Raw genomic sequence first — 27,690 nt, 5'->3', positions numbered from 1 at the left:
ATTTAAATAAATAAACAAAACAGATTAGATTAAACTAGGAGAGTAAATTAACAAAATAAGCCAAAGGAAAAAATTCACAAAAGTGCGAAACACAGTGGTCCCAAACTGGAGCCTCACCTCTCCAAGCTCCTAATGCACGTTGTCATTAAAAGTTTATCAGTTTATTGAGTCTGTTGGGATCTGTGACCCTTTGTCTCTGAAATGAGACTAAAATTAGATTTTTGACTTTCGCAGGACACCTTGAAGGTGGAGAGGAGATGCAGGTAGCATCAAACAAAATGATATCGTATTACCTGCTGTCATATTTGAGCTGGGTTTCTTTGTGATGGATTCAACACCCCCATAAAGAGTCACAGATTTAATACCAAAAGATCCAAAATGACTGATTTCTAAAAGGGAAAACGGGAGTAGGTGTGGCTGAGGTGTGAGCTGTCTGGGTGACCGGTCACTGTGATGACGCACACGCAGGGAGGGAGAGCAGGAGAGAGAGAGGTGCTCCGCTCTCAGCATCACGTCTCCTCAGTGAGCCTCCTGCTCTGTGACGGAGGAGCAGCTCCCCGTCTCCTCTCCGACGCCGGAAGCTCTGATGGAAGATTTAAATTCTGGGTCCGGAGCTCCTCACTGAGGACACGCGCGTAATTCTCTGTGCGTCCTCGCAGCGCCATGCCGCTCTTCCTCGTCTGACCTCCTCGCTCTCCTTCTTGGATGAACTTTCTCGCTGCCTGCGGGGACGCGGCCGCTCGCTCCGAGATCATGAAGACGACGCGGAAATGCCGCGCGCTGCTGTCGGTGGGTCTGAACCTGGTGGCCCTGTTCTTCTCCACCACCGCCTTCATCACCACGTACTGGTGCGAGGGCACCCAGCGCGTCCCCAAGCCCAACTGCAGCAAGCAGCGGCACCACAACTGCATCGACTACGGCGTGAACGAGACGGACCAGAACAAAGTGCACTACAGCTGGGAGACCGGGGACGACCGCTTCCTCTTCCGCCGCTTCCATACGGGCATCTGGTACTCCTGCGAGGAGAACATCCACGAGTCAGGTGGGTCCATCAGTCCGAGAGGCTGGGGAGATTCTGGGGTCGCTTAAAGTTGTTAAGAGAAAATAAAACTAGAGCAGTGTCGGCTTTAAGATGAGTGTGAAGTATGTGGAATACTTTTCCCTCTTCACTTCAGTTTTTATTTATTTTATTTTTTAGCTCACCTGCAGTAACAGGTCAGACAATGTCCCCCTGAAATTAAAGCTAACACGCCAGCCACGTCATTTTTACGCACAACCAAAGGAAAATGTTTGTGCGTAAAACCTGTTTTCACTTCGAGTTTGAGCCGCACTGATGTTTGTTTAGTCTTTGGACAGAATTTTAAAATGATAGGATGTGGTGCGTTCAGAGGACACTGCTCTCACTCATTGCACGCTGATCGATGTGGACAATTTAAGTCAATGCGCTCTCATTTTTCAAGCAGAAATTGAGCTTCTAAATCTCCGTTTCCCTCAATAAGAGGACAACAAATGAAACATTTTTAGATTTACATTGAAAATAAATATTTTTATGCTTTTTCTTCGGTCTGTGCTTCTTGTCATAAAGATAAAAGTTGACAGAATTCAGGGAATTTGTTAGTGCCAGAAAGGAGCACAAAATCTTCACTCCAAACCACGTCTGAAGTCAAGCAATCCTAGATGGAAATTCATCAGTTAGGACCAGAGAGTGTGGCTGCACTGAGACTTTAACCTTTCATGTGATGGTGGATGATGCTGGTGTGGGTCTGCTCTGTGCAAACATGATGTATTCACACTGTTTTGGATAAATGTGGAGAGCTGGGTGATGAATATGACTGAAGCTGGAACTCTGAAAAGAACGGCCCCGTTTACCTCCATACTCTTCTCTGCTCTGGTTAGTTCCTCAGAAAAGCAGAAAGATCTCAGCTTAAACACATTCAGCATACCTGCTGCTGAATTGAAAAGCATCATAAGGAGTGCAGTGAAGGAGATGTGAATGTTTTTCTTGTGAGGTCTCTGGTGGGTTTTGTTGTGGGTGTTTGTATTTTGTATAAATTGTTGTAAATCTTGAATTTTCTGTTGTACTTGGTGCATTTTTAGCATGTTTGCATCATGGCTGCTGTCTTGGCTGGGTTTCTTTGTGAACCTCCTGGTTAAATAAAGGTAAAAATAAATAAATAAATAACACATGAGGCTCTCTGCTCACATTTTCTCTTCCTGCTGATGAGACGTTTAATGGAAAACTCAAAAATTAAAAGTTCAGGTCTTCAAATCACTTATTTTCCCTCAGTCCACAGTGAGGAGGCGCTCAGGTGATGTGCTGGACGCCCTCACATAGAAGCTCATACCAGTGGGACTTTTTGCTGTAACTGTGTTATCCAAACGGTGTGTTGAGGAGGTGCTGCCCTCTCCAATCTCCTGGATTTCCTCTCCTGTGTTTTTGGATTTATAGTTCCAGCAGTTTGTTTCCTGAACTTTGTTATCAGCTGCTGAAGCTGGCTTCCTGTTGAATGGTAAATGGCCTGTATTTGTATAGCGCTTTACTTGGTCCAGTTCTGGTTAGTTCTAAAGCTGCCAAACAAAGTGCTTCACAGGGGAAACAAACTTCATAACAAGCAGGTTTTAATAACTCAAAGTTAACTTCTGGTCTTTTGAATGAAAGATGGCAGAGGATGAAAAACAGAGATCACTGATCAGATTGTTTTTGTGAATGCTCTGATGGTGGACGGCTTTGAACTGTGGGGTGGTGTCACCTCCTTACCTTTCAATAAAGGATGGTCTAATGTATCCTCTGCCAAAAGAGGCAATAACTCTGAAGCATTGTTCTTAGTATTTATATAATCCGGTGAGACTTATTGTGGCTCCCTCACAGACATTTCCACATCTGTCAGGACTCTTATTAAGAAAACTGTTTCTACCTCAGCCAGTGTCCCTTTACTTTCTGACTTTCCTTCTCTGTTTCCATCTTTGTGATGAACTTCCTAAAACTGCTCCACGGTGCAGTTTTTGACCAAACAGGAGAAACCTCTGCTTGTCAGGGACTACTTTCAGCTGCGGATTGATCCCCATTACTTGGAGCTTTAGCTGTGAAGTCTACAGTGAGCTTTGCCTCTGTGGGTCCTGTAAGTGTTTCTGATATTTTGTCCCATGTGAGAAGCTGTAGACAAACAAACAAACAGGATCTGTTCTGTGCAGAGACGAGTGGGAGTGAAGAGGACAAAACAGTCTGTGTGTGGATCTGTGCGCTGTAACTCTGTGAGAGTAAATAAACATCCCAGGGACACAGAGGTGTGTGTGTGTGTGTGTGTGTGTGTGTGTGTGTGTGTGTGTCCGTGCGTGTGTGTGTGTGTGTGTGTGTGTGTGTGTGTGTGTGTGTGTGTGTGTGTGTCTAACTGATATTATGAGCTTTCCTTCTTCTCCACATTTAAAGTCCACACCATGCAGGAGCAGCAGCATCTGTGAAGTTAAAGTGTAAAAAACCAGCAGATTTTCTAAAATCCTGTAAAGAATCATTATTTGCATCAGTGGCACGCGCCATTGTTCAGAATGTGAATGCATTTTTAACCTTATTTCTCTGTGAGAATTTTCACATCAGCGGCAAATAGGAAATAAAATGCTCAGCCTGAGGCCTTAAGTCCTGACTGATGACCACCAGTAACCCACATGGGAGGGATCCTTTAATTCTGCAGAAGCACAAACGAGAAACTCGTATTTAAGCTCTTGCTGTAGCGCCCACTTGTGTTTTTATTGTGGTCTTTTAGCTTTTATTGCGATAGGAAGGTGGAGGACAGGAAAGCTGAGACCAGGGGAGCATTTCTAAACATCACAGCACCTAAAAACTATTATTCATGTTTAATACATTAAACCATATTCATATATATTATGTAACTGAGACTTAAACGCTCATATCTCCTCAAGCATGACTTAAAATAAGTTATTTATGAGTTTATTTAGACACAAGCTTTTTTTTTAGTTAGTTTTAATTTTGAGCTCTTTCTTTGCATTATTTGATGTCAGAGGTCTCTCCTCTGTGACAGACTGGATATCTGGGGGCTGTGCTACAAACTTCAACATACCCAGGATAACTTTCTTATCTGGCTTCACTTATCCTAACATCTGCAGTCAGTTTGAGCTCCATCTAGTGGCTGTTTAGCGGCCTTGCACGGTGTGACCAGGAGTGTTGCAGATTCGGCCTCAGGAAGGTTGAATCTGTTGATCTGCTCTAAAGTTTCTGTTAATACATCGACTCAAACTGAGCTCTGACAGCTCAGATCTCAGTAAGTACAAAACTAAGAAAGTCTCCCGTCCAGCACATCAAGTATTGAACAAACACACATCCCGTCACGCCCCGAAGCTTAAGCTTGTTAAATTCCCCCCTCACATTCTGAAAGGATCGGTTTGTTCCAGCTCTTCATTAAATCTACAGGATGTTTACACTGAGACCAACACTGGAACAGAAGCTGCTGATGGAGCAGCACCTTTTTTGTTTAACAGGGTGTTTATATTTTTGCTCTCGGCCCTGCTCTCACCAACAGGAATGCACATTTTATTAGACTTAAACCCAAAGCTGCATTTTCATCAAAGATTTTATGCATTCATCTGTTTGTATTTTAGATCAATCCCAACATCCAGTCTAAATTATTTGTTGTCTTTGAAAACTTTGGGATTTGCACTAAGATTTCTCTTTGCTCTGCTTTGTTTTTCACTTTCTTTTTGCCTGATTAAATTTTGTTGCTATCGATACATGTGTATTTGCCAACTGCTCTGTTGCTGCTGGGTGAAACTGGTTGCAAAGAGTGTGGTGCACCAACCTCAGCAGGAGCTTGCAAGGAAACACTCCCCAGCGGACTCTCAATGAATAAGTTTCGAAAAACGCAGCTTTTATTTTGAAGGCGACAGTTTCCATTTCCAGCTTGCATCAGGTTTTTTTAGTCTCATTAACATTGTGCATGTAGTTGGTGTCACTGGAATCAGTTTGTAGTGTTTGGGTCTTGGGGTAAAGTCTGATTCCCACTTTGGTCTTGAAACTTACCTGAACTTGCTCACCTGTCTTCTCCGAGTCAATACTTCCCTGTTAAGGATTCTTTCAAGGAGTCTTACCTTCTTGCCTCACCTGCCTGCAGACCCTCCTTACAAACCTCAAACAGTTCCTGGAGAACAAACCAGCACCATTCTCTGAGATTACATTCACGATTCTTTTAAACTGTCTTCGAAGCAACTCTCTGTGAACCATCCAAACACCATCTGAACTGGGTCCTGCTTAAGTGTCCAGCTGCCTGGCCTGGCCTCCACGGCTTTCCAGGAAAGCTGGTGTCTTCCATGAAAACTGTGGGTAACCATGGCAACCTACAAGCAACCGAAACAATCGTGAGGAAGTTTTTTTGTCCAACACCGTGCACCGACCGGTCTGTAGGCCGGTGTGACTGAGGCGCTGGGCGCTAAAACTTCTTGGTTAGGTTGAGGAATGCCAGTTGAGGTGATTGGATTCAAACTGAGTTGAAGACCGCTGATAATTTGTATTTGCACTTTTTAAAAATGTTTACAGCGCCTGTCACTCTTACTAGTCCTGATGGCTGAACTGAGCGTGTGCCGACTTTAATCAAACCATGTAAACAATCCACATTAATATGCAGATATTATACATGTGCTGCAGAGGCTGAATAATGATGAAAGCAACTCCAAACACCAGCTGTTTAATTATCAGCTGATAAAGATTCAACATCATACCCGCCTCCTCATTTAACCTGATGCGTAACAGACCAAAGAGAGTGTTACCTGAGATCAGGTACGCAAACACCTGTGACAGCGCGGAGCTTTGGGAAGAGCCGGAGAGTGTGTGTGTGTGTGTGTGTGTGTGTGTGTGTGTGTGTGTGTGTGTGTGTGTGTGTGTGTGTGTGTGTGTGTGTGTGTGTGTGTGTGTGTGTGTGTGTGTTCTTCTGTCCCAGTGATGATGAACTCTACAGAAAAGCCCAGCAGCAAAAATATGGTGGATTTCCTGCCAAGCCCAATGTTTTATTCAGCTGTTTCCTCAGTTCTGGAACAAATTCAGAATACTGGAGATGCTGGCTGTCTCGACTGTGATAAAACAAGTATACGTATAGTTTATTTGTCTGGATGACTTCTTTGGCGTGACGCAGCACTTGCTGATTTGCAGCTTGGCCTGGATGATAAAGTTGATGTTTGGACCAAAGGGTTGTGGATTTTTGCCTTTTTTCCTCACAGATTCGAGCTGCTGATTGGTGATGCATATAAAACTAATCTTGGCTCATTCTTTGGCTCTCCCTGTGTTGTTAATGATAAAGAGGACTTAAACCTGTTAATGTGTGGTAGTACTGGGGGGCTGTGGATCATAATTCCTAAACCTAACATGTTTTCCCACCATGAAGGCTGCTGCAGTGATTCCAGACAGTTTAATGAAAAGGCTGGGATGAAGCTTTGCTGTGTGGCTGAGATGTGCTGCAGAACCTTTAGACTAAGTGCAATAACATCAGTGTCACTGGGTCATTATAACAAGCCTGCTCCGGTCCCTGAGAGGGAAAAGATTGCTGTACTTTATCCAAGTGTTTCCTGTTGTCTGCACGTGTAGCGCATTAGCTGTTGCTAACATCAGGTTAATGCTAACCAAAGCAGGAGTAAAAATCATTTCTTCTGTGTGGGTTCAAGGTGCATTGTTTTGGTATGAGGTGTTTGCACTTCTACAATTTCATTTGCACTTTGTGTATGTTAACATGAGTCCAGTGGGAACCTCCAGGCGGATGAATGGGGTTAAATGTAGAACTGTCACACGAGACTGAGGTTAGAGTCTAGTATGAAGTCAAACATCAGTAATGGCTCATTGTTTTTAGTACATCACAGCCGTACGGGGGAAATGTTTTTATAATGCATCTATTTGGATTTTGTTAAGGCATAAATTTAGGAGCATGGCAGCTCTGGTTAGTGGGTGGCGACACAGGCGGCTGTAGCTGCTAGCTGTCTGCTCGGCTTCACCTCAGCTAACTGGAGTCCCTGAACTGGACCTCTGGACTGTGTTTGTGCTGTCGGAGCACCGTCCAAGAAAATTAAAAGAGGACAAAAACTGTCTTTAAAAACACAAATCATCTGTAAAGTAGGGGTGGGCGATATAAACGATATACGATAGAAACGATATAAATTTGGCCAACAACAGAGATTTTGACTATACCGCTCTATCGCGATAGCGCATGTTGATGATGTCATCAAGCTGCACCTGTTTTGGTCAAAAGCATCGCAGCGGCTACAACCATTATCATCTGCAAATTATGGCGGGCGACAGTCATAACAAAGAGATGAAGCACTTTTGAAATATGGGGAAAGCCAAAAACTGCGCTTCCTCCACTTCGGTAACATTGATTCATTAATGTGGAATTCTCTCGCAGCTGCTCTGTTCCCATGTTGTTGCAGTATATTAATAACTAACCTCGTATTGTGGATGAATGATCTCAGTTGTTCTCCTGACTGAAGTTTGGCCCGTGTATAGCATCCTGCTATGCGATTGCATTTGTCCCTGACCACCAGAATCCCTCATGTTAACTTTTATCGAGTGGAAAAAAAGTTGGCGTTCATCCTCCAGCTTCACTGTGCTAATGTTATGCTAACATAGCTGTGTCGCTAGCAATCACGTAGCACAACATTATATACCAGGTAGTCCAACTTCAGTAACCCTACAAACGCCACTGCTGTTTAGTTTTCTGTCTTCATTTATGTTGGAAGTGGCAGCAGAGCTGTACGTTTGAATTAGTTTCAAAAATCTCAGTCAGAACATGATATGAAATGTTTAGGTGGAAGCTAGCGAGCTAACTTCCTGCTAACTTCTAACTCCGTTAAATTTAATAAATTCTGTTTTCATGGATGCCTGGATGTTAAACTTAATTGTTACACCTGGTAAAGCGTTGCTGCTTTACCAGGTGGAATTTAGACTGTTTTTAACTCTTAGTGTTCGTTTGACTTTGGGACCTGAAGCAGACGGAGTTTTGGACCCAGATTACTCCGCGAAGCTCCTCACTACAGCAGCCGTAATGCTCTGACAATCCATCAAGCAGTGCAGCTTACCAAAGTTGTACTAAAACATTTTTTAACAGATTTCTGCAGCCAAAATCGGTTCGAGGTCAGTAAGCACAACCAGAATTCATACATAAGGCACACTCGATTTTTGAGAAAATTAAAGGATTTTAAGTCCTTATAGTGTGGAAAACACGCTATACAGAAGAAAAGAATATATCGCGATATATATCGTTACCGCACATGCTTCAAATTATATCGCAATATGAATTTTAGGCCATATCGCCCAGCCCTATCGATTATTTCCCGGTCTGCACACAGACTGTGTTCACTGTGCTGTTGATGGGATATAACTCACTATGAATTGCCTGTTAGTAACTGGTAATTTCTCCTTTCAGTGTGATTGGTCTGCGAGCTAAAGGCCTGTATCTTTATTACAGTGTGGTTCGCCCAACAGTGCTGGATAAAAAGGCATTCTGGCATCGCTGAGCGGAGAGTTATGATAATAAAATTTTACAGTGTGACTCCCTCTCTCAGCCATCGATTCCTTTTTCTTCTCTGACTTCGCTCTGCTTGTTTGTTTTTACAGAAATAATTATTAGCATCACCTTTGAGGATTACGAATGAGATCATCCTGGGGAGGTGATGGAGACACCGAGAGCATCACTAATTAACATTGATTAACCTCCAAAGATGTTAGGACTTAAAATTACATGTACGTTATACATAATTACTGTATGAATATGACACTGTCTGTCACAGATTTAAGCAGACTCTCGGTTACCTTTGTTTGCAGTAATATTCTCTATAATATTTTGACACCACTTTTATCAGTTTTGGGCTCTGTGTTGCTGCTCGTGTTGTTCACTGAAAGCTCAAGAAGTCAACAGAGAAGCGCCAAAAGCTGCAGTACCTCTAGTGTCCAGCAGAGGTCAGTCCCCATAGACTCCCATGTTCAAATGTCCAACTTCACAGCAGAAATAAACACGTTTACAGCCTGATACAGAAACAGTTTTGGTCTCTACAGATAATTTCTCCATTTATAACAGCTGTACGAGGGTGAATTCCTCTGTATAAAGTTTGCATTATTATGGGCGTGGGCTTTTGGACTGACAGGTTAATGGTGACACAGGCAGCTGGAGCTGCTAGCTGTCTGATAGGCTTCACCTCAGCCAACTCAAGTGTTTGTTTTTGTTCTGTTGGAGCTTCCTGTTTGGGATTGAAGTTCTGCTTGCCTGTCTACAGCTTATGGATCCTGCTTTTAAGCTACTAGAGTCCACGATATAATATAATTCTACAAATGTATGTGAGTTATGCAACTTCCTGATGAAGCTGCACACAAAACACAAAAACAGCAGTATTTTATTTATTCATCGCAATGTCATGAATTTCTTAGAAGAAGTGTTTCAACATCTTTATCTGTTTTTTGCATTCAGCACACCTTGGACTTGAAAATAGGATCCACTTTTAAAATGATCACGCCGATCCTTATCTCTGATGATACTTTAACAGACATATGGGCCTTAAGTTCACCAGTACTGAATATGCTGTTGTGTGTTATTAGTATTACTTAGTAAAATAAAATTTTCTTTTAATATTTTCTTTTGTTCGAAAAAATATTTGTAATTGTTGTAAAGCGGACCCGCTGAGCTCAGTGTAGCTCTATTAGAAAGTGGGCCAATTCATCCTCTACCTGAAACAAGCCATTTCGGTGTGTTTGATGGCTGCACATACGCTGAGCCCATTATTGGAATACGTGGCCATCAGCCATTGGAGCTGGAGCTATATGTGACCTGTTGCACAGCTGGTCCGTATATTACAGCAGCTTATTATTAAAAATAGATTAATAATTGAATTAATGATTCAAGCTTTTCTGCTTGTGTGAAACTTATCCAAGCACTTCACAGTAATTATTTATCAGTCTGCTTTCCTATGAAAGGTCCGTACTTTGGAGCCACTGTGAAAAATGACACATGGAGGGAAATAAATGATTCAGTGGGATTTTTTCCTTTAAAAACAGCCATCGTCTCAGAGCTTTGGACTGCTTCAGAAGGGGCCAATCTCAGAGTTACTGAAGCCCGCTCGGGCTGATCGATGCGTACGACTTTACTGCTTCTCTTCATCAGTCTCACTGTGCTGCTCCTCACTGTCCCTGTTCTCTCCTCAAACACCCTGCTGGGAGACTCATGTTGGAGTCTCGCCGTCAATCCAGACTTCACTGAACTTTTAAACCTTCTTTGACTATGATTTGATATCGCATCTGAATCCAGACATGCTGTATTCCACCCAGGCAATAAGAGGTTAAGTGAAAGCATGCAGCCATGGCGTCATGAAAGCTTCAGCGAGGCTTATTCACTTCATTACATCACTTCAATCTGGCACGACTGGCAAACAGACTCCTAAGGAGCTCATCTCGCAGTGACAGCAGTAATGAGAACAGAGTCGGTCGCTCCAAAAAGAGGCTTTAATTTGCAAAAAAGTTCAATTTACATCGACGTGACCTTTCTGTGAAATCCTCACTGTCACTGTTTGAGCCTTTTAACAGCCTGTTTCATGTCTTTTCTCTTTTTATTATATTGTAGAAGGAAGAACCTGTTTCACCCCAAGACCAGAGTGCGTAATACTCAGAGAAACTGCAAACAAACCCAAGAGCTCCATCAAAGACTCTTCAGGCTAGGCTAATGGTTCAGGACAGCACAGTTAGAAAAAGACTGAACCCACATAGCAAAATTGGTATGGCCCGGATCTGGCCCACATAATGTGCTTACACATGGTCCACATACTGCAAAGAATGACGGCCCATGTGTGGCCCAGATCAGGTTTGCCAGATCTGGGCCACACGTGGGTCAGCACAAGGCCAGTTGAAGACACACTGGTGGTCCTGTGCTGGCCCATGTGTGGACTACCTCTGGCAAACCTGATCTGGGCCACCAAAGGGCCGTCATTCTTTGCAGTATGTGGACCATGTGTAAGTTGTGTGCTGGCCCAGAACAGTTTCAGCTCTGGCCCCAGATGTCAGCCTAATGTGTATCTTAATCAAGCCATGTAATAACAACATGTGCCAGAACATGCAAAACAGTGCAAAAGTAACATGATGAGACTCTGTTCAGACTGACTTTTATATAGCGCTTTTCTAGTCTCCCGGATTACTCAAAGTACTCTATACAACATACCACATTCACACACTTTCCCTACACGGAGTGCTTCCTAACTACATTCATACACATTCACACTCTTAACATGCAGACTGGAGGAGCCAGTGATCGAACCACTAACCTTCCGATCAGTAGGTGACCTGCTTTACCTCCTGAGCTACCGCCACCCACTGGCAAAGATGAGTAAACCGTCACTAGGTTTTGGATAAAGTGTACACAAACCTGTCAAACCTGCATTTGAAACGTTGGCTACCATAGCAGTATAGTATTGCAACATGGCATTTGGGTCTTTTAACAAAAATAGGAACATAAACAATGGCATCATTGCGGTTAGAAGTGCCAGCTTGATGCCGGATCTGGGGAAGACCTGTTTTCTATGGGCCTGGGCCACATACACTAAACCACAATCGGGCCAGATATGGCATGCCATCACATAAGCAGTGGCATCATTGCCAGACCTGGCCCATATCTGGTCGACATACACTCTGCCATGACAGTGGTCAATCAGAAGTGCCAGCTTGATGCCAGGCCTGGCCCATATCTGGATGACATATGTCTTTACATGCCAGAATTCAGCCAGCAGTGCCGGCTTGATTCCAGATCCGGGCTAGACCTGCTTGCTATGTGGGAACAAGTATGGCTGTGTGGAAGGGATGCAGGAGAAAACCTCTTCTCTCTATAAACAGCATGGCAGCATCTGAACTACCAACAAGACATCAGGACCAATGAAGTTCAAACCCAGCCTTCACCACAGCGGTGGACCGATCATGATTTGGGCACCTTGCAGTCACTGAGTGTACTGTGACCTCACCAAAGTGTTCTAGAGCCAAATGTGAGGCTGTGTCCCACAGCTAAAGCAAACTGGGTCATCAACAGGACGACGATCCCGAGCACAGCAGCACATTTCCAACTTAAAAAAAGGAGGAGCTGCAGTGATCCAGACCTCAGCCTGACTGAGATCTTTTCAGTCTTTTCTGTGCATAAATGAATGTTGCAAACCTCAATGATCTGATCGACGCTATAAAGAAGAGTGGGCCAAAACTCCTCCACAGTGATGTGACAGACTGATGAAGTCACACAGGAAACCATCACTGCTGAAGGAGGTTGCATTTGAAAATGATTAGGCACATTATCAAAGATGCACAGCAGAGGTTTGTGCAGACATATTTACTCATTATTGTAGTGACGGTGAAGGTAAAAGTACCGTTCTTCCTTCCCGGACCCATAACGTGAATCAGACTATTAGTTGTGCTCTGGTGGGCGGAGCTGGAGATGCTGATTGTGTTGTTGCCGTGGATGGAGCCTTCAGTGAAGCTGTGTGACTGTGACGTAGAAGTATAACCTGTAGAACAAAAAAGTCTTTAAAATGTTGCTTTGAGGCAAATCCACCAAACCTTTGGAGCTGATGTGACTGATGATGTTTTCATATCTGTGAGCACAAAAGTTATTCAGTTACAAGCGAGACGGCTCAGGATGGCTGCTGAGGACTCTGGCATGGAGCAATGTGTGAAATACTGATGTTCTGTCAGATGCTGCAGGCGTCTCACCATTGCAGACAAAGTGTCCTGACTCTTGGGTTTATTTGTGTAACCTTGTGTTTTCCTTTTGCTCCTGATTTCGGTGCTCACAGTTAGTTAATTAGGTTTAGGTAGAAGTTGTAGTTTCAGTTCAAAGCACCGTCCTTCACAACATTAAGCTTGCACACTGCCACTCACCAGTCAACACAGACAGCCAGTCAGTCACACCCTATGGGTACTTTAGAGTCACCAGTTAACCTAAACCCACTAAATGTATGTCTTTGGACTGGGAGGACGTCGGAGTACCCGCAGAGCAAACACTGGAAAAAGTGAACACAGCCACATGGTTGATGTTCTTGCTGTGAGGCAACGGAGTTAACCACCATGCTGCAACTCCTCGGGCTTCCACTGGTCCGTTGCCTCGCTCTGTGGGCCCAGTAAACACTTTCCTGATGGGTTTATGGTCTCAGTCGCTGGTTTGAAGTCTTGTTGAATAAAACGTGGTGTTAATTTAGAAATTTATGATCCAATTAGAGATAGAGGAGGACGTGCTTTAACGCAAGTCATAATTGTGTGACTGTGCAGCGTTCCTCAGTTTCTCAATCACGTCCATCGATCACTCTGCACGTCCAGTTTTGAACTGCGGTGTTGGATCAGCACAAATGAGACTGGAGCCTTTATGTTCTTCAAGTTCATTCTCAATCTGACGTTTTATACGGTCTGTTTTAAATGTAGAAGTAATGGCACATTAGGTGTTGTTTCACAAAAGCATTCATACTCATTACAGCTGCAATTAACCCCCAAATGACATCGGATCATTGATTAAACAGTCTGCAGAGCTGCAGGAAGGGAGAATAATGAAAGAGTGGTGCAAAAGTGAGAGCCGGGACTGTGAACCAAAATTACAAGAGAAGACACCTGAAGCTTCTTTAAATGGATCTGTTTCATTACAGCCTGATAGACTGCGAGCGTGATTTTCTCTCTTTTTTTTTTGATAATTGACATTTTAGAGCAGCGCGGGCTTCTGTGTGCAGCAGGAAGGCGTAGGAATACTGATTGTGCTGTTAGTCCTGTCATCAGGTCACAGACGAGCCCGCTCACTCTTTAATTACATTTTAGATTCATGTCCTAATCAGACGCTGAGACGCTCACCTTTTGGCTGCATCACAGCTTCACTTCAGTTCACCAAGGTGTGAGCAAATTCACATTTAACCTTGAAAAGATGAAATATGACCATCCTCTTCAGATTCTGTCAAACAGGCGCTTGGAGGAAACAATCAAAGAGCTGATTTTAGCTACAGTCATACATTTATTCTTATTTCAGTTTAGTTCCCAACAGGAAGCCAGGGGAGAACAGAGGAAGGAAGGATACAAGCACCAGGTGGAGAACAGGTAACAGGAAGGAGTGGGTTAAGGGTCATTCGGCTCATTTCCAGCAGCGTTTTCACTCTGTTATAGGAGAAGCGGAAATGGCCCATCAGTCATGAGATGGGGTAAGTGTTTCATGGTTAAGAGGTGACCCAGTTGCCAAAGAACACCTGAAATTTGGTCCATGTGAGCTGAAGCTATGGATAAATTTAGTCAGCCAGACCGACCCTGAATCATAGCTGTCAGCCAAGTCTGAATGCAGCCCACATTTAGGCCAAACACCGATTGCTCTCTAGGTTAGAATAACTGCCCATAGGTGATGCAACAGTAGATTAACAGGAATCATGTGAGCTGAAACTGTAGAATAAAAGTACCAATTAGACATAAAAGCTATTCTTCTGAATGCACTGTTGAGCTAACGAGACTTCCAGAATCTCAGAGAGTTTCTGCAGGACTGACGTTGAGTTTCTGTTCTTTTTCTTTCACCACAGGAAACCTAAATCGTCCTCAGCATCAGTGTGATCAGAGTGTGTCTTCATCTGCTGTTCAGCGAGTATGGCTCTGTGCGTGTGTGGGCGTCGGTGTTTGGGCTGGTTATAGATGGGCCCGCCTGCTGCCCGTGACACTGCACGGGCTGAATTATAGCTCGTGTTGTGGCTGCTGATCTGTGACCTGCAGGGTCCCGTGAGCTCTGATGAACTCACCGAGGCCCGAGTGTGCCAGGAAGAAATATAATGAAGCCAAGAGGACACTCGAAACTAGAACAATCTGAGAAAGAGTCACACTTTTTCTTTTTTTACACATTCAGTATCGCTCCACATCACAAAGTTATGAAGGTTAGCAACCACGAGCAAGAGAAGTTTAATCACATGACAAACTTGTAATTGACAATTAGTCAGCCAATGACCGTTCCCACTTCTTTCTGACTCTCAATAATCCCAGAACATCCCATGGAGCCCAACCTGTCCAAAATCCTCACTCTGATCTAAATACAGTGGGGCAAAAAAGTATTTAGTCAGCCACCGATTGTGCAAGTTCCCCCACTTAAAATGATGACAGAGGTCAGTAATTTGCACCAGAGGTACACTTCAACTGTGAGAGACAGAATGTGAAAAAAAAATCCATGAATTCACATGGTAGGATTTGTAAAGAATTTATTCGTAAATTAGGGTGGAAAATAAGTATTTGGTCACCTCAAACAAGGAAAATCTCTGGCTCTCACAGACCTGTAATGTCTTCTGTAAGAAGCTTTTCTGTCCCCCACTCGTTACCTGTATGAATGGCACCTGTTTGAACTCATCATCTGTATAAAAGACACCTGTCCACAGCCTCAAACAGTCAGACTCCAAACGCCGCCATGGCCAAGACCAAAGAGCTTTCGAAGGACACCAGGAAAAGTATTGTAGACCTGCACCAGACTGGGAAGAGTGAATCTACAATAGGCAAGCAGCTTGGTGTGAAAAAATCAACTGTGGGAGCAATCATCAGAAAATGGAAGACATACAAGACCACTGATAATCTCCCTCGATCTGGGGCTCCACGCAAGATCTCATCCCGTGGGGTCAAAATGATCATGAGAACGGTGAGCAAAGATCCCAGAACCACACGGGGGGACCTGGTGAATGACCTGCAGAGAGCTGGGACCAAAGTAACAAAGGTCACCATCAGTAACACACTACAACGGCAGGGAATCAAATCCCGCAGTGCCAGACGTGTTCCGCTGCTGAAGCCAGTGCATGTCCAGGCCCGTCTGAAGTTTGCCAGAGAGCACATGGATGATACAGCAGAGGATTGGGAGAATGTCATGTGGTCAGATGAAACCAAAGTAGAACTTTTTGGTATAAACTCAACTCGTCGTGTTTGGAGGAAGAAGAATACTGAGTTGCATCCCAAGAACACCATACCTACTGTGAAGCATGGGGGTGGAAACATCATGCTATGGGGCTGTTTTTCTGCCAAGGGGACAGGACGACTGATCCGTGTTAAGGACAGAATGAATGGGGCCATGTATCGTGAGATTTTGAGCCAAAACCTCCTTCCATCAGTGAGAACTTTGAAGATGAAACGAGGCTGGGTCTTCCAACATGACAATGATCCAAAACACACTGCCCGGGCAACAAAGGAGTGGCTCCGTAAGAAGCATTTGAAAGTCCTGGAGTGGCCTAGCCAGTCTCCAGACCTCAACCCCATAGAAAATCTGTGGCGGGAGTTGAAAGTCCGTGTTGCTCGGCGACAGCCCCAAAACATCACTGCTCTCGAGAAGATCTGCATGGAGGAATGGGCCAAAATACCTGCTACTGTGTGTGCAAACCTGGTAAAGACCTATAGTAAACGTTTGACCTCTGTTATTGCCAACAAAGGTTATGTTACAAAGTATTGAGTTGTATTTTTGTTATTGACCAAATACTTATTTTCCACCCTGATTTACGAATAAATTCTTTACAAATCCTACCATGTGGATTCATGGATTTTTTTTTTCACATTCTGTCTCTCACAGTTGAAGTGTACCTCTGGTGCAAATTACTGACCTCTGTCATCATTTTAGGTGGGGGAACTTGCACAATCGGTGGCTGACTAAATACTTTTTTGCCCCACTGTACAAGAGAAAGCGAAGCACTTCCTTAAAAACTGTACTCAAAAACACATAAACTAAAAATGCTGTTGGATATAAATTGCTAATGCTACCCAGTCATATGCAAAGTGTTAAGGCTAATATGTGACCCACCTGCCACTGAGACAAACCTTAATACAAGAGCAGTAAATCTAGGTCAGAGCAATGAGTAATATCACAAACTAACCACCTGCTGTTACCAGTTTTAAGTCATGATAAGAGGCAACGAGTCTTTTACAGCTGTGGAGGAATTTTGGCCCATTCAGCTTTGCAGAATTGTTATAGTTCAGCCACACGAGCCGCCTTCAAAGGTCATGTCACAGCATCTCAATCGGATTCGGGTCAGGACTTTGAGTGGCTTAAGAAAAGCAAAATGAAGACTCTGGATCGGCCTAGTCAGAGGTGGACTTGCTGGTGTATTATGGTTTGGTGTAATGGGACACACACCTTCCAAAAACTTCAGCTTTTGTCTCGTCAGTCTACAGAATATTTTCCCAAAAGTTTTGGGGATCATCCAGATATTTTTCTTTATGTTCCTTTTGCTCAGCATTGGTTTTCTGCCATGCAGGCCATTTTTGCCAGGTCTCTTTCTTACGGTGGAGTCATGAACTCTGGCCTGCAGTTCTTTTGTCACCTCTTGGATGAGTCGTCGCTGCGCTCTTAGGGTAATTCTCTTCAGCTGGCCAATCCTGGGAAGGTTCACCACTGTTCCATGTTCTTGCCATTTGTGGAAATTGGCTCTCACTGCGGTTTGCTGGAGTCCCTCTGCTTTAGAAATGGCTTTATAACCTTTTCCAGTCTGAGAAATCTCAGTTACTTTGTTTCTCATTTGTACCTGAATTTCCTTGGATCCCGGCGTGATGTCTGGCTTTTGAGGATCTTTTGGTCTGCTCCACCTCGTCAGGCAGGTCCTATTTAAGTGATTTCTTGATTGTGAACAGGTATGACAGTGATCAGGCCTGGGTGTGGCTAGAAACTGAATTCAGCTTTCCAAAGATGTGATACATCACAGCTAATTTATGTAATGATGGGTCGGTGACAATCGGTTTTTCACACAGGGACACGTAGGTTTGGATTATTTTCCTTTTAATAACAAACACCATAATTTAGAAACTGCATTTTGTGTTTACATTTGTTATCTTTGTCTAATATTTGAATTTGTTTGATGATCTGAAACTGTGACAAACATACATTCGAAAAACCCCATGACATAACACAACAATGGAGGACATCTAGGCGATGTTTTGTCAGACTGCCGGAGAGATCGGGTGTCTTGGCGACACCTTGGTGTCCCCTTAGAAATGGTGGAGGAGGTGACTGTGGAGATGGGTGGATGTCTCTGCCCTCGTGACCATGACTCAGATTTTTGTCAGAGAATGGATCAACAGATCGTTCTAATCATTTAACTGAGTTCTCTGCTTTGGGATTTTCATCCTGACTCCAGCTCTGTGCTGTAAACATCTTTTGTTTAATGCGATGGAACAAAAGCAAATGAATGTGACTAATACAGCTTTTAAAACAACTTAATAATGCCTGGCAGTGTGCAGCAGTGTGCAGAGGATCATCTTGAGTCACTGTGTCTTTATTTGTGAGCCTGACGTGGTTTCAGTTCGTATCAGTCCGCCACACTAACGTTCATTTTATCCTTTTCTCTCCCCCCTATGCATTCATTTCCATCCTTGTCTCCTGTCCACTAATCGCCTCATCCTCTGCACCTGCTCCCCCCCCCCCTTTATTCCCAACTCGATTCACCTTGTTTCCTCCACCTCTTCTTCCCTCTTTACATCTACACCTCCCTCTCTCCTTCCTCTCCCTTTCTCTCTCCTCTCAGGTGAGAAGTGTCGGAGCTTCATTGATTTGGCCCCGGCATCGGAGAGAGGTGAGTGATGATGGTCATTAGGCAGCTTCGCCACTCCCTGCCGCTCCCCACCTGTTCACTGGGCCAAGGGAAAAAAACCAAACACACACACACACACACACACACACACACACACACACACACACACACACACACTTTTGTTTTTGGACTCTTTCACTGTTTCAGAGGGTTTTCACCTGTGGTGCACTAAGAAAAATGTGAATTCTGGGCTCTCAGAGTTTTTTATTACCTCTCACCTCCTGGACGACTGTAGTGCTGTGCCCTTGTGTGTTATGAGTTCACATCTAAAATGACAATAACAAGCGTGTTTGTGTGGGACACGTCACCAACGCTGCATGGTCGTTTTGACATATCAAACTTGAAATAAACTCACAGTGGAGGTTACAGGTTTGGTGTTTACCTTGTGATTTTAATCTGAAGGAGACTTTTCCAACTCTCTCTGGAGATAAAAGCTGAAGTTTCTTTCTTCTTCCTGCATATACTCTTTATTCCCTTTTTATATCACTGAAACTGTTAAACTTCTTTTAACTACTAAGTAGTAAGTAAGTAAAATTTATTTAGTAGTTAGTTAGTAGTTAGTATTTATTTATTGTCATTGTCAAGAACAATGAAATTGCGTTTGGGGCTTCAATACAACCCAAAAAAAAAAAAAAAAAAAGAAGAAGAAAATAATAAATACCCCTTAAAACCCAAGTGTACATATTTAACCCAGTGTGACTCCAATGCAATAAGACAATCCTTAACAATAACATGAGAACATGACAAGTAGTGTTTGTAGAAATTCAGACAAAGACCTGAGAAACATGACAAAGTACAACAATGCAACCCATTCAATATTATTGTACTGTGAGATATGATATCAGATATGATAGTTATCTATTTAAGAAAGAGGGGGGGGGGGCAGGAGGGGGAAGAGAATAAAGATATGATGCACCAATGCAGACCAGTTCATTGCTATTAAGAAGTTGGATATGGTTATTGTCCGTGAGAGGGGGGCAGAGAGTTCAGGAGCCTCACAGCCTGTGGATACAGGCTGTTGGCCAGTCTGGATGTTCTGGCCTGTATAGACCTGTACCTTCTCCCTGAGGGCAGCAGATGGAAAAGGTGGCGCGCAGGGTGATGTTGGTCCCGCAGGATACTGTGCACCCTCCTCAGACAGCGAGTGGGGAAGATATTACTGATCTCTGGCAGACTTGTTCCAATAATTCTGCCAGCTTCTTTCACCACCCGCTGGAGTGCTTGCTGATCGGCCTTGGTGCAGCTGGGGAACCACACTAGAAATCCATACGTCAGAACGCTGCTGATAGCACAGTTGTAGAAGTTCAACATCAGAGATCTGGGAATGTGTGCGCTCCGCAGTCTCCTCAGGTAGTAGAGGCGCTGTTGGGCCTTCCGTACAACTGAGGTGATATGGTTGCCCCAGGACAGGTCCTCGGTCACAGTTACCCCCAAGAATTTAAAACTGCTCACCCTCTCCACCGCCTCACTGCCAATGAAGAGAGGCAGATGGTTATTATGACCCTTCTTCCGGAAATCTACAATGATCTCCTTGGTCTTTTTGGTGTTTAAGACCAAGTTATTGTCGTGGCACCATGACTCTAGTTGTTGCACCTCTGTCCTATAGTTTGTCTCATCGTTGTTGGATATAAGTCCGAGCACTGTAGTGTCATCTGCAAACTTAACAATGAGATTGGACGCGCAGGAGGAAATACAGTCATGGGTGAAGAGAGTGTATAGCAGAGGGCTCAGAACACACCCCTGAGGGGCACCGGTGTTGACCACAAGGGTGGAAGAGGTGTTCTTACCCACTCTGACACTCTGTCTACGGTTAGTGAGGAAGTCCACAATCCAGTTGCACAGAGAGGAGTTAAGTCCCAGTTGGTGGAGTTTGGGACGGAGTTTGTATGGCCGGATGGTATTAAAAGCCGAGCTGTAGTCTACAAAGAGGAGCCGTGCATAGGTGTTCCTGTGTTCCAAGTGCTTCAGTAATGTGTGCAGCACTGTGGCGATCGCATCCTCGGTTGACCGGTTCTCCCTGTATGCAAACTGGTGCGAGTCCAGGGATGGTGGAAAAGCAGCTCTGATGTGTTTAATGACCAGTCTCTCCAGGCATTTGGCGGGAATGGGGGTGAGTGCCACAGGTCTGAAATCGTTCAGACATGTGACATTTGACTGTTTTGGGATGGGAACGATGGTTGCTGCTTTGAAACAGGATGGTACCAGTGAACAGGACTACGAGGTGTTATATATAGAGGTGAAGACGTCCGCCAGGTCTGCAGCACAGTCTTTTAGCACCCGGCCCAGCACTCCATCCGGCCCGGCCGCCTTCCTGGTGTTAATGCTCCGGAACACACGCCTCAGCTCATGAGTGCTCAGGACTGGAGCAGGATCGGTTGAGGGGACAGGACAGGGTCGGTGTTCTCCCTATCAAAACGGGCATAAAAGAGATTTAGATCCTCAGCCAGAGTAGAACTGTCGGCTGAGGGTGATGGTGTTCTTCTTTTGTAGTCCGTGATAGCCCTGATGCCCTCCCAGACCTGCCTTGGGTTTGTGTTGTTCTCAAACCTGGCCTCGATACGCCTCCTGTGCTGCTGCTTGGCAGTCTTGATGCCTCTTCTCAGGTTGGCCCTGGCAGCACTGTATGCCTCCTGGTCCCCGGATTTGAAAGCGTTGTTCCTTGTTCGAATAAGTTGTTGAACTCCATGTGTCATCCAGGGTGGATTATTAGGGAACACACGGAATCGTTTCCAAGTTGTTACATTGTCCACACAGAAACAGATGTAGTCCAAGACAGTGGAGGTGTAACTATCCAATGCGACACGATTGTCAGTGTCCTGCACCTTGAATACATCCCAGTCTGTGCAGTGGAAACAGTCCTGAAGCATCGGAATAGCATCCTGCGGCCATGTTCTCACGGTTTTGGTTGTAATCCCAGTGCTCTTGATCTTTTGTGTGTATATTGGGTGTAGCAGAAGGGAGAGATGGTCTGACAGACCCAGGTGGGGATAAGCCTGGGCTCTGTACGCATTCGCCATGTTGGTGTACACCTGGTCCAACGTTCTATCTCCTCTGGTAGCACACTTCACATTACGGTGGAAATTGTGAAGTACAGATTTCAGGTCCGCGTGGTTAAAATCCCCAGCCGCAATAAAGACACTGTCCGGGTGTGCTACCAGGCTGTTATTGATGCTGCTGCGCAATTGTGCTAACGCTAGCTTAGCATTAGCATCTGGTGGAATGTAAACAGCGCAGATGTAAACGGCAGAAAATTCCAGAGGGAGATAGAATGGACGGCACTTTAACACCAACAGTTCTACCTCTGTACTGCACAGTTTTTCCGTTACCGTGACGTTCGTGCACCAAAGGTTGTTAATATAGATGCACAGCCCCCCGCCAGTCTTCTTACCCGAGTCCGCAGACCTGTCGGCTCGATAGGCGGTGCGGCCTGCTAGATCAATAGCCGCATCGGGAATGGCGCTGTCCAGCCAGGTTTCAGTGAAAATCATGCACGAACAGTTATTAAAAGTCCGTCGAGTGGCGATCTGCAGTCGTATTTCATCCAGTTTGTAACGGATTGAACGGGCGTTGGAGAGGAATATGATCGGGAGTGGTGGTTTAAACGGACTAGTCTTTAGCCGTGCCCACAGGCCTCCCCGCCTGCCTCTCTTCTGCCTCCGCTCGCAACGTCTCCTCCTGCGGCTTGCTGTTGCGGGTAGCCCCGGGGGTTGCTTAACGATCTCCGGGGGGATGAGATACTCGGATGTTAGTTGAAGATCTCCACGGCTTAGTTGTAGTAGATCATCTCTGTTGTATTGAAGTAACCCCAGACTGTGTGAAATAATACACAGTACCACCAAAAGTACAAAAGTGTAGGAGCTCCGGGCCGCTGCGTCTGTGCGCGCCGCCATCTTGCCAATAGAATTATATAGCATATTTCACAGATAAAAATCACAAAGTGCTTCAGAATAAATTCAGAAATACAAATAAAATAATATAAAACAGTGAAAAAAAATGTTTGCATAAAAATGTCTTCAGCTGCTTTTTAAAGGAGTCGATGGAGTCTAGACCGCGTAACGACAACAGCAGGGAGTCCCACAGCCTGAAAAGCCCGATCCCCACGTGTTTTAAACCTAGTACCAGTAGCCTCTGACCTGACGACCTAAGTGCTCGGGATGAAGCATGAGGTTTCAGCAGGTCAGAGATATACTGGGGAGCTTCACCGTGCAGAGCTCTAAAAGTTACAACTAAAATTTTAAAATGACCCCTAAAATTTACAGGCAACCAATGAAGAGAAGCCAAAACTGGAGCAATGTGTGACCTCTTGTTTGTGCCAGTTAAAAGTCTTGCCGCTGCATTCTGTACAGACTGAAGGCGATCCAGAGCTGATTTGTTGAGACAAGTAAAAAGACCGTTACAATAATCCAAACGTGAAGAGATAAAAGCATGAATCATCTCAAGTTCTGCCTTTGACACACGTCTGAGTTTAGAAATGTTTCTTAGATGATAAAAACAGTTCCGGACAAGTTGTTTAGTGTTTCTCAAGAGACATTGAACTGTCAAATATACGTTTCTGAGACGCGACTGAAATGAAGGGTCTAAAAAAACTGAAGTGCTGCTTATTTTCTGAGAGCATGTGATCAGGTGCAATAATCAAGGTTTCTGTTTTATCTGCATTTAACTGGAGGAAACTGTCATTTAACCACTGTTTGATCTCAGACAGACAATTATTTAAAGACGACAATTTATAAAACTCAGAAGCTTTGAAAGAACAGTATAACTGAATGTCATCAGCATAGAGATGATAAGAAATATGTAACGTCTGATAATTTGGCCTAGAGGGAGGATATACAGCAAAAAGAGAATCGGACCTAAAACGGATCCTTGAGGTGCCCCAGAAGGCAGAACTGATGTTTCAGACAACACATTATTCATACAGACAGTAAAGGATCTCTCAGATAGATACGACATAAACCATTTAAAACAACACCAGTGATCCCAAACGAGTCCTTCAGCCTATTTATCAGGATGCTGTGATCAACAGTATCAAAAGCAGAGCTGAGATCCAACAGAACCAGAACGCTGTACTCTCCTGACTCTGCTGCCATCAGAGACACTTTAAGCAAAGCGGTTTCAGTGGAGTGTAATTTGCAGAACCCGGACTGGAAAATACCTGTAACTGCTTGGAAGAGATGGGTCCAAATTAGGTTTCTTTAACATTAGTTCAACAATAGCTTGTTTAAAATAGCTGGAAACTGAGCCAGTATAAAGAGAAGTATTAATTATTTCCAGAATGCAGGAGCCAATAGAGTTAAACACACTAACGAAGAAGTACATCAAGGTGGCTTGAAGTCAGTTTCATCTGACCAAGCAGACACTGATGTCTTGTAAGGTAACAGGAGTAAAAGAGGAGCAGGTATCAGAGGTAAGCACGTGTGATACTGAGAGGATGATGGAGAAATATTCGACCTGACGGCAGCGACCTTATTAACAAAATAGTTTAAAAAGTCATTACAATCAGATTTAGTATAGACTGGTACATGAGGAATATCAGGAGAGACAATGTTCTTAATCGTATCAAACAATACTCTGGGATTTTTCTTTTTTTAAGCTATTAGATTAGCAAAATATTCATTTCTGCCATTTTTTTATCCTGTCGTTAAGTGAGAAAATTGATTCCTTGAGATGTACCCTATGGACCTCAAGCTTGGAAGCCTTCCATAAATGTTCTAACGGCCATCTCCTGCTTCCAATTATCTCTGTCAGGTCAGCGGACAAAACTCAGTGTCTCAGTATTCCTGCTCACTTGACTGTCTTTGTGGTATCTTCCATCGTATCCATCTGGAATCATGGTGATCTGCAACTTTCACTGTTAAGCTGCAAAACCCAGGTTAACTTCTACTTTACTGCTTCCTTCACATCCATCAGGAAATAAAACTCACTGCAGGAAAGTGAAATTCCTTTGAAGCCGATCAAAATGTGGGACATCGGCTGAATACATCAGACAAGGAGGCTGAATAAAAATGTCCCACATAAACTGTGACATCTGCTCGGCCAGACTGTAGAGCTGCAACTGCCTTTCCAAAGCTCGTTCTACAGGAAGTATGCGGAGAGTTGGGACATGCTACCTTAAATAAGGTCACGTGGACTAACCTTTGACCCCTTTCTGTAATTACAACTGGTGCTGAAGTTTGTGGTACCATGCAGGTAAGATTGATGCAATCTTCCAAAAGTAACATAGCTGCATTTTTGTTTTGCTTTTTAAACTGCATTTACCACAAACCCCTCTGTCTAATTATAAAAACAACTCAAAGCACTTTAAAACTTGTGATTAGAAGATTCCAGTCATTACCGCCGTCATTGCAGAGGAAAGAGTGTGTATTTATTTATATGTTCAGTTTACCAAACGTAGCAGGAGATGACAGTTAAATATATAGACTGTATATAAAGGTTGGACTTTAGTCCTTGGATACTTTTAAACTTCATCTTTCACATTTTCCCCGAACAATTTAATATTTTTCTGTTTTTAAAATACCGAAGTTCTGTATTTGGACCAGAGGGTGGCTAATGTTAGCTGTCGTGAGTAGCGTGTCAGATCCTTGGACGTATGGGTGCAGCAAATAGACACAGATACCTGCTACCTGGTGCTAATCAACATCCAGTCAAATTCATGAAATTTTACTCACTATAACTGGAGCTCAGACTCCTTGGACAGCCTGTTAGTCACCTCACAGCGGCCATATTATTGGACAGATGATGTCATTAAAAATGCTCCAAAAGGCTCCAACAGCACAAACACGGTCCAGAGGTCCAGTTCAGGGTCTCGCCAAGAGGCCGCACCCCTAAAAAAGGAAAGAAATTTAAGAAATGAACTAAAGTGACTAAAACAGTTTTTGCAGATTTACTGCTGGAGCCTCTAGTGGACATTAAAGGAACTGCAGTATTTGGTAGATCAAAATAAAAGTTATGTCTCTTTTCTCCAAATATTTAGACAAGAGCTTCTAAATAACTGTCAAACTGCAGCCATGATGCGATACCAAGAGGCTTCTAGAAGCACTTTAGTTAAACCAGCAATACCAGCACCATTACAGCACTGATTAGTTAGAAACTGGGACCAGTGTAAGACCAGTTCCCACCACCGAAAAATGCAATGAGAAGTTTGCTGTCACAGCTGGAATTGAAATATAATGGAGCACATCTGTAGATAGTATATATCTAAGGAAAGTCATAGTTGATCTATGAGTTGAAGAAAGAAATGGGAAAATGAGGAAAATGGTGGAATACATCTCTAAACTGGGTGTTCGGATTTTAAGATTCTGAGATTCATTCGAAGCATCCTGAGGCCGTCATCGTTATTATATTGACAAAGGAGGGGGAAGAGGCAAAGTGACACTTATTAATTGATATGAAACAGGCTGAGTCTTTTCCTGTGTGGTGTCACTGGTGATTTATGGAAGTTATTGGAGCCTGTCGCCTAACAAAGGTGAGGATGTGGCCGTATGTTCACATCAAAATTTTAGACAGATTTTAAGCAACGTTTCCAAAGTTTGCTTTTGCCGACTGTAACCTGACCAGAACATGAAAGGCTTACCTCATGAGAAGGTCCTCTTGTATAACGTTAAACTCTTTTTAAACCCAAATGAAGTGCAGAATATATTAAGAAGAGGATGCTGAATAATGAGGGAATATTGCAGCTCATCAAGATTCATCCTAACTGCAGATAAGAGCAGATTATTTCATGTTGTTTATATCCTGCAGCGAATGAAAGGAATATTTGAGCATCCAGAAGAAAGGGAATATTTTGGTGCATGTGGGGCGTTGCCTCTAATTCTCTGCTTCATGCAGAGCAGGTAGTTAATAATGAAAGTTCTGCGATGGTTTCATCTGTTAATGCCATCTGGAAGAGCAGGAGTGATGCATGGAGCAGAGGTGGATGATATGATGTATTGAGCGGGGTGACCTTGCTTCCCACACAAGGATACGATATGTTAATCTGCCTTCCTTTGGGCCCGACATGCCTGCTGCTGGGTTTTATAACACGCAGCTGCTCCTCAGTCAGATCCAAGTCTGCTCTTAATGAAAAGTGAAACAAAAAAAACAACTCTTAATTTGATTAGACGGAAAGAGTCAGCGAGAGCGAATCGAAGCCAGGATTCAAGTCCCGCCCACTCCAGCAGAACCAGACCCACTTGAGAGATGACATGACAAACGCCATTTATTTTTCTTTACATCTGTGTGTGTCATTAAGATCAAACATACAGATGATGCGCGAACATGTAGCTGGCTATCAGTGGTGACTGCATGGGTGCTGTAAACTAATATAAACTCTTTGGAACAGGGAATTATGAAAACTGTGACTGGGACTCAGACGTGCGTACCATAGGAAAAGATTACAGCAGGGGTGTCAAACATGAGGCTCGGGGTCCAGAATCAACCCAGCAAAGACTCCAGTTCAGCCTCACTGGACATCGAAAGGAATAAGCTTTGGACTCTAACTGTATTTTTATGCTACACAAAAGTTATTCGATTATAGATTAAAATGTTTTTTTTCTATCTGCTATAGAAATGTTTTATATTAAAATATCTGAAGGATCAAATGTGTAGCTAAACTTCTTTAAACTGACACTTAACATCAAAGTGTGCTGCATCTGATCCACGATGTAAGATGAGTCTGACATCCTGGAGTTTAAAGAGGTTCAGCTGTTGGGCCACTTCTGTTTATTTTCATATGCAAACAGACTTTTAACTTTTCATGAGACCCTTCGTTGTCTGCTCTCATCTTATTTGCCAAGTTACATTTGTCAGAAAGGTGTGGGTAGTTATCGTCTTTGGTCCCAAGACTTATTTTGTGTGAACATTTGCACTAAATTCCAAAAAAAAATGTAAATTTGCAGCCTTAGCTGCTGCATCTTTTTGCGTCTCTCAGCTTTCAGTTTTGTAACTAATAACTGAAAAGCTGGTGGGTTGAGATCAGGAAGCTAACTGGGCCATCAAATCTCATTTCGTTTCCTTGGGAAAGTCTTGAGTTGCTTTTGCAGTTTGCTTTGGGTAATTATCTGCACTGTGAGGCTCTGCCTGATCAGCTTTGGCTGAATCTGAACAGGAAGTTGAGCTCTGCTGCTTCTATCAGCAGTCGGTGATCAATAGGCA

At 43.7% G+C, this 27,690-nt stretch overlaps 1 protein-coding gene across 2 annotated transcripts in view; it reads left to right on the top strand.

The window, feature by feature from the left end:
* The first annotated feature begins 481 nt into the window (after positions 1 to 481).
* The window catches only part of gsg1l (gsg1-like), a 38,565-nt gene continuing 11,356 nt past the window's right edge, over positions 482 to 27,690 (top strand). Inside the window, exons 1-2 of one of the 2 annotated variants that reach the window (XM_086290177.1) lie at positions 483 to 1,042; positions 18,496 to 18,543. In XM_086290177.1, the coding sequence (XP_086146303.1) occupies positions 706 to 1,042; positions 18,496 to 18,543 (385 nt within the window). In that variant the 5' untranslated portion in view covers positions 483 to 705. Of the gene's footprint in view, positions 1,043 to 18,495; positions 18,544 to 27,690 lie in introns of both variants that reach the window. The other variant, XM_086290178.1, reaches the window with a different exon arrangement.

This window comes from Aulonocara sp. 'chitande type north' Nkhata Bay, linkage group LG4 (assembly GCF_057382095.1).
Source record: "Aulonocara sp. 'chitande type north' Nkhata Bay isolate Kocher_YH1m ecotype deep benthic linkage group LG4, A_spYH_male_GT1.1, whole genome shotgun sequence".
Lineage (NCBI taxonomy): Eukaryota > Metazoa > Chordata > Actinopteri > Cichliformes > Cichlidae > Aulonocara > Aulonocara sp. 'chitande type north' Nkhata Bay.
This window is presented reverse-complemented; position numbering and strand designations above follow the sequence as displayed.